At 44.7% G+C, this 11,352-nt stretch overlaps 1 protein-coding gene across 1 annotated transcript; it reads left to right on the top strand.

Moving 5' to 3' along the window:
• The first annotated feature begins 6,999 nt into the window (after positions 1–6,999).
• Positions 7,000–9,595, top strand: fzd8a (frizzled class receptor 8a). The gene has a single exon (XM_023805684.2). It carries the CDS (start codon positions 7,396–7,398, stop codon positions 9,142–9,144), a length of 1,749 nt encoding a protein of 582 aa, XP_023661452.1. The 5' UTR covers positions 7,000–7,395; the 3' UTR covers positions 9,145–9,595.
• Positions 9,596–11,352: the final 1,757 nt, after the last annotated feature.

Here is an 11,352-nt window from a genome sequence, read left to right as displayed (position 1 = left end):
GCACTACAATCCTGTGCAGCAAAAATAACTCCTCCTAAAAAAATTAGGGTGGGGGGGGGGGCACGGGTGTGTTCAAGACTGGAAGATAAACACAAGAGGGGGAATGAGTACCTCCCCAGTCAATCCCCCCCCCATGGCATCTGGCTCAGATTGCTGTCAGGTTGTGGAATGTAACGACCCCGTGATTGACATGTGACCACACTGTGTGCACAGCAAAATGGGCCTGTAGCAGGGAGGCTAATATTAGCTAGCGGCCTGGTGACATGGGCGGTGGTGTACCTGGAGCCCCCCCCGGAGGGGAATGTGTTGTATGTGCATGCCAGTTGATCACATGACACACAAACTGAGAGCTTGTCTTACCTACAGCAAAGTGGAGGGGGGGTCCTAGGGAGTTACTTGCTTGCACAACTGATTGCAGCTAAAAAAATTAAGTGTTTTTTTTTTGTGGAATTAGTGTTCATTTAACTAGCATAAAATATATGGCCGCAAGGTACTCTGGCAGATTTATGGGGAGGGAATGCCTGTCTAGGTAATTCAGGCCAAATCTGATACCTGTGAGCGATGCCACTTCACCTGGCACTATAGCAGAATGTTGATGGCCCTGGGCCCCATTTCCCAGCTAATGAGAGTGACTTATAGGAAGAAAATTGGTGTTATAGCCCGGGCATCTCTGGGATGTGAATTTCCCTCATGTTACCAGCAGATGTCTGCTGTAACTGACAGTCGTTCCTCAAATTACCCCCAAAGGTGTAGCGAAGCGGCGACAAATCTGCCCGCTCGCGTATTTTTAGGTGGTTATACAGAAACGCTCAAGAAGGAGAGCCAGGTGGCGCGTGTCCATCTGTACGTGACATAATTCATGTTTAAGCTGAGACGCAGCCTTGGACTAACTCCTGTTTGCTGAAGGGGACAGATGAGAAACTCAAAATGCTCCTGTGATTTAAGCCAAACTGTAATGTCAAATTCCCGTCATTTTTTCTCAAAAATGAGCCCCATTAAGAGATTACCAAAGTTTTTACTTCATACTGGATTTTTTTTCAAATCTTATGTTTAATTACAGGTGTAAAGCATTTTATAGATTACTGATAAAGGTGAGGAGTTAAATGAACAACACAAAAATGACTGTGTGATAAAGTATTATATATCATATTTAGATTAGACAGGTTTTTACACAAGGTAGAATGGGGATAAGATATTGGATCCATGGTGTTAGTGTGTGACTCTATCTTTGTGAGTGTTAGGTCGCTGGTTTAAATCCCAGAGTTGGCAGAGTGATGTCATCGCTGGACCACTGACCACTGGCCCTTAACCCAGAACTGCTGCAGGGACTGGCTCACCCTGTATTCTCACAAAATGTACATCACTTTGGATAACAGTGTCTGCTAAATAAATTAATGTACAGAAGGCTGTAGGTCCAATAAAAGGTCTGCTGTTGTACCTTTGGGGGGTGGGGGGTTGGTACAATAGTTAAATTTCATCTGTAATATCACTGGATATTTACATGAGTAAAGGTGTGTGGAATTAAAAAAAAATCAGGAAACGATAATATATTCACGCAATTCCATTGGCAGTGCCTGTTCACCCTTCATGCCGCATCACATTCAGAGCACTGGTGGTTCAGGACTTCTCTACTTCGTGTGAGAGGCAACATGGCTGCCAAGCCATGTGACCTGGCAAGCTCCGATTTGCATATTAAATTCCCTTTTTAAATTAAAAATGACTTGCCGTAGAGACACAAAGAATTACAATTGATGCGTATTTGCAGGGAATGCGACTTACACCCCTTGTGATGGTATCGTAATTCTCTACCTGTTGAGCTACGGGAGCTGACTTGAAGCTGGTAGCAAAGTGTGTTAATAGACAGAATTTTGGGATTTTCGGTGACCACTGCCCCCCGAAGGTGCCTCTTTCCCTTTGTCGTCTATTAAGAGCTTCCGGCGACATGCTGATTCATAAATGCAGTCGGAATTACGTCAGACAGAGACCTCTAGGCTTAAATATGATGTTACATGTTGACCTAACCCAGCCCCAGAAGCTTGTCTCATATAGTGCTGTTTTTTTTTTTTGTATGAGGATCATGTCTGCTACTGTCCCACATCTAGATTTACGCAAAGGCTCTTCCCTTCCTCAGCAGCGTCTCCTGCTATACTAACAGGGCTCACAAACAATTTCCTGACTTACCCTTGTCCAGTGCTAAACTGATTGGGGGTTGGCCATGTTTGCCAAGGTAATGAGGTCAGGGCAAAGTGATTCACAAGGCACATGCGTGGCCACCTCAGGGTCCTGAAGGAGGAGCCTGGGATAGCCAGCCCCACCCAGCGATTAGCAGCAGATCTGTGAGCAAACGCAGCCAGCAGGGGTGCCGACTGGGGGGAAAGATATAGAAGTTTCCATAAGACTGTGAGCAAAGTTTGGTGGGGGTTGGGTCATTTCATCATTAAGTTTCAGACCAAAGCATTTCCTGGAGCCTAAGGAACAAAGCCCGCAATTTCGGAATTTAAGGAGCTTTAAAAATGGTCCAGAAAATGGTCAGTTTCACATTTTTTACACGTGTTGCGATAGCTGAAGGGGGGCAAATGCGAGGCAACAGCTAAACTACTGCTGGTAGGGCTACTGCCGGACGCTTCTTCTTTGAGTTTGACTGCAGAATTTCCCCCTTTACTGTAATTTGCCATGTTGTGATTCACAGAGAAAACACCCTGAATGCAAAACCTTATTATCTGACCTGATCTCCCTTTTGAACTGATTGCATCAGCCCGTCCAAAAGAGCTTGAGGAATAATTGGGCTGTTGATGTAGGAATTTTACTCTGCTCCTTCCTCAGATTTTTTCAAATTAATTAATGCATCACACAGCAGATTTAACAACCTGATCAACCTGAAAAAGCCGAAAGACAAACTGATTGATCAAACTTTTATTTTCTGGTGCTGAAAAGTGAATTAAGTGGCCGTCTTGCTCTGTCTTTAAAGGGATTCCGATGTTAAAAACATCACCCTCCCCCCAAAAAGCCAATTAAACCCTGAATCTGTCAGACACTAAATGCCAGCCCACTCTGGTATTTTCTGGCGTCACAAAGGGGACCGAAAGCTGTGACAAAGACAAGAGAAGGAATCATTAAGGTGACATGGTATGCAGTGGGGGTTCTGGTCGGGTCCGCACTTTGCCTGGTTCATTCTCAGCGTTAGACCTGCCAGGAGAGAGCACACAAACCAGAAATGTAACCAGCCACGATATCCAGGGACTACAGCTTGATGGGAGTGAATGGGATTGAATTGAAACTTTACTTGCCACGCACACAGATACAGAAGCACAAGTACATTCAGGGTTGTAGGCAGGATTTTTTAAATATCGACATCAAAAGTGTCAGCCTTTCCTAACGGGGCGTGGGGACATGCTCGCCCAAGAAACATTTTTAAGCCTACAGTGTACATTATGAATTTTTAACTTGTGTTTATGCCTCAATCTGACTTAATTACACTGATATCTGATCGCTCGGTCAGCTTTATTCTCAGTGCATCGTTCAATAAAATATCACAGTAAAAAAATGCAGAAAAAATACTGCGCACATGACTTATGTGTCCTTGATGGTTGATATGGACATGAGTACATTGGGATTCTTGCACGGTTCCCTCTGTCGAGCCTTAAAAACAACATACAAGACAATGACGTATAGAAATTGACTTAAATAGATAAAAAGAAACAGGGATAAACACCTTCCAGCGCCCGGAGGAGATACACTAAACTAGACCATATGGTTAATTCTTCTGTAATGTGATATCACATTATTGTCAATATCATAGCACTATATCCTGTATCTCTTACAAGCCCTCATAGAGTGAGAATGCCATCTTGACTCCTCCAGACCAAACACATCATCAGAACAATATGCTTTTGTGGTCAAATCTCTGTTCTCCACTGTCCCGCCGCGAACCAGCCCTCTATTGCGTCCGGGGAAATGTGCCGCCCTATTCAGGTCCGTAACAGAGGTGGAAGACACACAGGAAATAACAATCTTCTGTTAACCACAGGACAAATCAGAAAGTGGGACACGCCTGTACTACACTCAGTGGTATAATATTAAGGATGAATGGTAGCATTGTCACCCCACCCTCCAGCCTTTGTGTCGTTACAAGGGAGAAGAAGGGGTCACATTTCAGAGCCCGACTGCGTCTTTACCTTCCCAGACTGCGTGTGAAATCTGCGTTTTTATAATGCAATATTTCATATGTGACGCGACGCACAGACCTTACAGCTGTGTCCTGGGGACTCAAAGTACAAATAGCTGTAGTTAACTCCAGTAAATAGTTCTGGTCTCTTCCATATTCGGAACAGAACTAATCAAGGACTAGAATTAATTAAGATAATTATCGGCAGACATAAACTTCAAATGAGTCGTAAGGTGTAGTAATGAGAAAAACAGTCAGTTTTCCACAACAGAGAGAGATCAGAGTACACAAAAAATACCTAAGGAAGCTCTCCTCTGGGGCTGAATAAGGCACCCAAGATCTGTGTGTGTGTGTGTGTGTGTGTGTGTGTGTGTGTTTGTGTGTGCGTGTGTGTGTGTGTGTGTGTGTGTGTTATGTATATATTACATATAGGAGACCAAATGTCCCCACAATGTGATAAAAATCTATTATTTTGATGTTGTGGGGACCATTCTTTGGAAGCTGTGTAATTGGTTTGGTTATTTATGGTTAAGGTTAGGGCTGGGTAGGGGTTAAGGTAGTCATGTTGGGATTAGAGTTTTGCCCATAGAAATGAATGGAGAGTCCCCACAAAGATAGGAATACAAACGTGTGTGCGCGCGCGCCTGTGAGTGTTTGCAGGCATATGCAGTAATTCCAGTTGCTGCCTTTTACACGGGGCTGAATAAACCGTGCTGTATGTAACCTAATTCCCGACTATCACTATTACAGCGGACTACTGCAACAGTTGGTCGCTGGAGCGGGGGCCCTAATCTCCCTGTTAATCAATATGGCTGCAGCAGCGATACGCAGACACGCCGTAAATGCGAACACCGGTTCGCTTGCTCCTCCTAAACGCTTGGCAGATGTACGAGCTAAATGATTACCGCTGCTTCGGGCATTGTGTACCTTAAAAAAAAACGAAACACCCGGAATCAGTCTCGATATGTACAATTAGAAATCATTTATAAAGTGATAAAGAATGAAGCGTGATAAGCGTTTCACGCTTACTGTATATGCGATTTCAGGCCGGGTAAAGTAGGATTTAAATACAAACTTCCACCCCAATAATTTAAATTTTTGAAATGGACTATATTGTATATTCTGTATACTATATTCGGATGCAGCAATACACCGCTCGCCGGAAAAAACTGCTCATTTGTATGTTTACATTGCATGAACTGCTAATTTAAAAAAAAAAGAATATAACAACCTAGAAACTTTTTTAAGAATCAGACGGGGGAGGGGTCGCTCGCTGAAAACCTTTTACAAAATGCTAGGCTTGTTCTTGGCTTTCTGGTAATTACAGCCTCGGCGTGAGTCCTATGCAAGCTTTAAAGCAAACAGCAGTGCTTGAATTAAAAAATAAACACTCCCTCCTTGGTCTCGTACGACCCCCTGGGACGGCCTAATAAGCGCAAATTAACCTGCCGAAGGGGTTTTCCTTCCACCAAATTGCCTGTAATTATGGATGGTTTTTTTATTTAGCCATTAACCTGAATACGTAACCAGTGGTCTTTCGTGTTCATTCATTTATTGATACATATCGGAAGTGTTTGTTGATGTTGTAAATGGATTTGATTTTATTGTGATTTGCAAATTTTGAGGATGATGATGATGATGATGATAATGACGACACTGGTCTTTCCATGGTCTCTCAAGTTTATGTTTAATATTTTAACTTTAAATGCTAAGTTTAGTCCTGTCCACTGAAAATGGTCATTTAAATTTATTTTAGTACTTAATAAGCAAGTTATTATTGAAATGTACAGTTACTGAATGTTATATTTCAGTTTGTTTAATATAAGGGAATTTTGTTATATTTATGTGTTAATTTTGACTACCGCGTGTGAAGAAATTAACCCTCTGGGGACTAGGGTTAGGGAATACATTCACTGACTGGGGCATGATCACACATTTTTTCAATATCATAAACTTAATTCATGGCAAATAAATTATTTCTTATATATTTGTTTTGGCATTACACTCATCTTTATTTAATGTACTTTGTAAATATGTCATATTTATGTTAAGTTTGTAATTTGATATCCAAGTATAGACATTGCAAAACGCAATTTGTCACACTTGCAGAAACATTATAAAAGTACATAGTAAGCATTGGTGCCAGGTTTTTTTGAACCCAGATATCTGATCACCAAAGTCTTGGGTATAAGAAAATGACTAAATGGTGTAGTTGCAACATTCAGTTGGATAAATAAATAAGAAAAACCTAACTCATGTCACTATTTCTGGCCTCCTTTCATTGAATATGTAGGAGCTTTTTTATGTATGGATGAGCCATTGACACCTGGCTACGTCCCTCCCCCCTTTTACGGCGCTGATGGGGATGTATCTGGATCGCGTTTCACCGTTGCGTTGTTCATCAAATTACCATGTGAATGCGATTTGAATACGCGGTAATGCGACTATTTAAAATGCGAATAACGATCTTCGGGTGACAGCGGCACTACACGCCCCCGATGCAGGTAAAACAAAGTAAGGTGACATGGTTTACTTTTTTGCCGATTTAATTAATTTTAAAAACTTTAATACTTCCGACAATGGACGTTTTGAAAAGAAGACAGATTACGGATTTAGTAATCGTTTTTTCATGTTTATATAGTAAGATTTCAGCGAGTTATGAACTTTAATACGCGAGAAAGATATTCGGCATCGTCGGCGCCAGAGGGTTAACCTGTAAATCAGAGACGGCGTCAGGACTATTCGGTGAGATGCCACGCCCTCGGGGGTTGTTGATTGGCCTGTTGAGCGTATGGGCGTGACATGTCCCCTTGTCTATAAATACTCCAAGCTGTGTTTTTTTTCTAGCAGAGCGTTTTGTTAGGAAACCTTCGTTGATGTTGTGTGCGGAGCGGGTTATCAACGTGAAACTTCCGTCATATTTTGACACCTACCGGGGGAGGAGAGACGCTTTCTGAGGATTTTTTGTGCTGATGCCAGTCTGCGTGGAGAAACACGGTGTCTCCTGAATCGCTTGCGCTTTTATTTCTCAGCCATTTTGACTTGCACGCTTGCAAGCGGACTGGCTCCTGCCCCGCTTTGCAGGGTTTGCAAATCGGCCGCGTATCAGTGCCAGGCGAGCACAAGCGGGATGGGTCCGCTGCTCCTGGTTTGACTGCACAGGGTCTTTTCCCTGGAGAGACGCAAGCTGATTACCTTTTGTTCAGCACAGAAGCGGGTCTGGACTCAGGATGGAGTGCTACCTGTTGGGGATCTGCATACTCCTCTCACTCGCCATTCTGCAGCGATCGAGCTGCACAGCGGCCAAGGAGATCACCTGCCAGGAAATCGCCGTACCGCTGTGCAAAGGGATCGGCTACAACTACACATACATGCCCAACCAGTTCAACCACGACACGCAAGATGAGGCCGGTCTGGAGGTGCACCAGTTCTGGCCCCTCGTGGAGATCCAGTGCTCCCCCGACCTGAAGTTCTTCCTCTGCAGCATGTACACCCCCATATGCCTGGAGGACTACAAGAAGCCCCTGCCCCCTTGCAGGAGCGTTTGCGAACGAGCCCGGGCGGGCTGCGCACCGCTCATGAGGCAGTATGGCTTTCCCTGGCCGGACAGGATGAGGTGCGACCTGCTGCCTGTCCAGGGCAACCCGGACACGCTGTGCATGGACTACAACAGGACCGACTCCACCACGGTGTCTCCAGTCCTCTCGAAACCGACGAATTACCCCAGCAAACCGCTCAACCCTCACAAAGGCAGGAGCGGACACGGCAGACCCGGCGCTAAACACAAGGGTCCGGTGTCTCCGTGCGAGCCGGGCTGTCAGTGTCGTGCGCCCATGGTGCAGGTGAATGGTGACCGGCACCCCCTCTTCAACCGCGTCAAGACAGGCCAGATCCCGAACTGTGCCATGCCGTGCCATAACCCATACTTCACACAGGACGAGAGGACCTTCACAGCCTTCTGGATTGGTTTGTGGTCCGTGCTCTGCTTCGTGTCCACCTTCGCCACCGTGGCCACTTTCCTCATCGACATGGAGAGGTTCAAGTACCCCGAGCGGCCGATCATCTTCCTGTCCGCCTGTTACATGTTCGTCTCGGTCGGCTACATCGTGCGCCTGATTGCTGGGCATGAGAAGGTGGCTTGCAACCGGGAGTACGAAGTGGAGCACATCCACTACGAGACCACCGGCCCGGCGCTCTGCACCGTCGTCTTTCTGCTGGTGTACTTCTTCGGCATGGCCAGCTCCATATGGTGGGTCATCTTATCCCTGACGTGGTTCCTGGCCGCCGGGATGAAGTGGGGCAACGAAGCTATAGCGAGTTATTCCCAATATTTCCACCTGGCCGCCTGGCTGATCCCGAGCATGAAGTCCATAGCCGTCCTGGCCCTGAGCTCCGTGGACGGGGATCCCGTGGCTGGGATCTGCTACGTGGGCAACCAGAGCCTGGACAACCTCAGGGGCTTCGTGCTGGCGCCTTTGGTCATCTATTTATTTATCGGGACCATGTTCCTCCTAGCGGGGTTTGTGTCCCTGTTCAGGATCCGCAGTGTCATCAAGCAAGGGGGCACCAAGACTGATAAGCTGGAGAAGCTAATGATCCGAATCGGGATCTTCACGGTGCTGTACACCGTGCCTGCGACAATCATCGTGGCGTGTTACTTTTATGAGCAGCATAACCGCCAGAGCTGGGAGGTCGCCCACAATTGCTCCTGCTTGTTAGAGCAGGACCTCAAGAAGCCGGACTACGCCGTCTTCATGCTGAAGTACTTTATGTGCCTTTTGGTGGGCATTACGTCCGGGGTGTGGATCTGGTCGGGGAAGACCTTGGAGTCGTGGCGGGGGTTTTGCACGCGCTGCTGCTGGGGGAGCAAAGGCACTGGGGGCTCCATGTACAGCGACGTCAGTACGGGACTAACGTGGAGGTCGGGCACTGCCAGCTCGGTGTCCTGTCCAAAGCAGATGCCGCTGTCGCAGGTCTGAAACGAGCCGGCCCGTCGACAGCTAATTGTGTCAATTGTCTCACTCCCCTAATTAGCATATTAATGAACCCATTATTTCTATTAGATAAGGGTGTAGGCACTGGTTAAAACAACGTATGTGCCATTAACACTGCTAAAATCCTGCCCCTTTTGTTTATGTAGGATTGGAAATGGGAGGGGGGGTCGTTTGTGTTTTCCCCCCTCGGACTTCTGAAGGGTTAGAACGACGGCAATCACGGTATCAAAGATGAGATAAGCCTTAATGTCTTATTGCCCAAATATTATACGGGTTTTTATTGGAAAGTATATTTATATATTGTGTACAGATCTGTAAATTATGTATAAATGAAGAACTATAAGATATTGTACATTTGTAAAAAAAAATGTAGATGTCATTTGCTCTCAACAAAGTGACTTTTATTTTGCCAATAAAACAATTTTGATAAATATAAGCTGTCTGCGGCTCACACGTGCTGGACATTGGCCCACGTGGATGGCGTGTGCAGCTCTGATGACAATGAACAAGCATATAAGAAAGTGTGTACTTTGCAGGATTTTGATTTAATAACTTTTTTACTGTAAGGGTGTTTCGATGTGGATGGTGATTACAGGTCTTGGGGACCTCCTCGGCTTCCTGAGAGACTTGTAACTGTTGCCGAACTTGAATGAAAGAGAGGACAATCTTTTAAGCAGCTTTCTGGCCATTGTCACCGGGCACGAACAATTTGGTGCCTTCAATGGCAGCCCTACAGGTGGCCTGTCCGCATAATCCCCATTCTGCGGGCCTTTTAGCAAGACAATTGCAGGACAAAGCTGCGTCCATTAAAGCAATTGGTAACATCGCCCGTAGTGTTTGAATTTAATCGCACAATTATGTCGTTCAAGCTTCCCCGGCTTAATAAATGCCATGCTATCTGATGATTGATTAAAACAAATTATTTTCTGGTATATACAACAAGGCGGTCGGCATGAAGGTCCAACAGCACTGCCGTTAAGCAGACCGCGACTGCACATCCCGGATCGCATCTGATCCTTCTTGTTTAATGGATTGCGCCTAAATGATCTTATTTGCCTGAAGAATCTTATTCTTTGCATGGGAACTATAGATTGCATCAGTTGAAAGGTTATTCAACGAAATACTTCAAGAGCTATTTTCACGTGTTCAAAGTGCTTCTACAGTTCCTGTTTCTATAGACCTGATGAAATCATATGTCCTAAAACAAATAAATGGCCAGATGTAAATCTGAACTTTGACACATTCGCGATAATTTTTAACTGCAAAACTAAATGGTTCATACTTTGAAATCCTTGTCATGTCAATATCTGCAATCCAAATACTAACAGTAACATTGTATTTTAATCCCAGTGGAAATTCAAGATTGAATCAATAGATTTTATTCGACAGTTTCAACGACAAGTTGAATCTGTATATCTGCTGCACTGTATACCATATTGTACCTAGAACAATAAAGACAAAGCCGGCTCTATGAATATTGTAATATGGCTGCAGAAGGTAAATTGATCGTTTTACACGCTGGGCTCTGATACTCCGGATTTTCGCGGTTGCGGTGGGGGTGTTGAAAATGTGGCGTTAGTGTTATACTCATTATTGTCCCTCTGTTAAAATGCAAACACATCTGTGCAGATCGCCATCGGGAAGCCTGAAGGGCTTGTATGGGAAAAGCGGGCTTGATGCTGGGACGCTACGCGGCCATACTCCCATCTAGTGGCCGCAGTTGGGTTATCTTATTTGTTTGTCATATAATTATAATGCGACACTATAGCCTGTTTACAAACGAAGTAGCCGAGAAGTTTTGAAGGTACATATAATGTCTTATTTACTGTGTTTTTTTCATGGGAACATTTTCAATACTCATGTCTGCTTAATAATTAGGCCCATCCCAGGTTCTGAAGTGATTTATTGCAGACGCGTAAACCATGGAGATATATTGTTGCCTAAAGTCCACATTTGTCTTGCTGATTCATCACTAGAAGAAACGGCGTCGGTCATGCCACTTCTTTTAACCCTTTTGAACCTCTACACAAGGTTTTATTCAGCAAAGGAATAGGGGGTTTCTTGTAGTCATCCAGGATCAGGAAGACAAATAATTAAACGTCAAAGAATGGGTAAATATATAATGTATTTAAATCTGTTGTCACTCTGCGAAATTTTGCACTTCTGTTGAAATTGTGAAAATGATCCGTGCAG

This window comes from Paramormyrops kingsleyae, chromosome 1 (assembly GCF_048594095.1).
Source record: "Paramormyrops kingsleyae isolate MSU_618 chromosome 1, PKINGS_0.4, whole genome shotgun sequence".
Lineage (NCBI taxonomy): Eukaryota > Metazoa > Chordata > Actinopteri > Osteoglossiformes > Mormyridae > Paramormyrops > Paramormyrops kingsleyae.
This window is presented reverse-complemented; position numbering and strand designations above follow the sequence as displayed.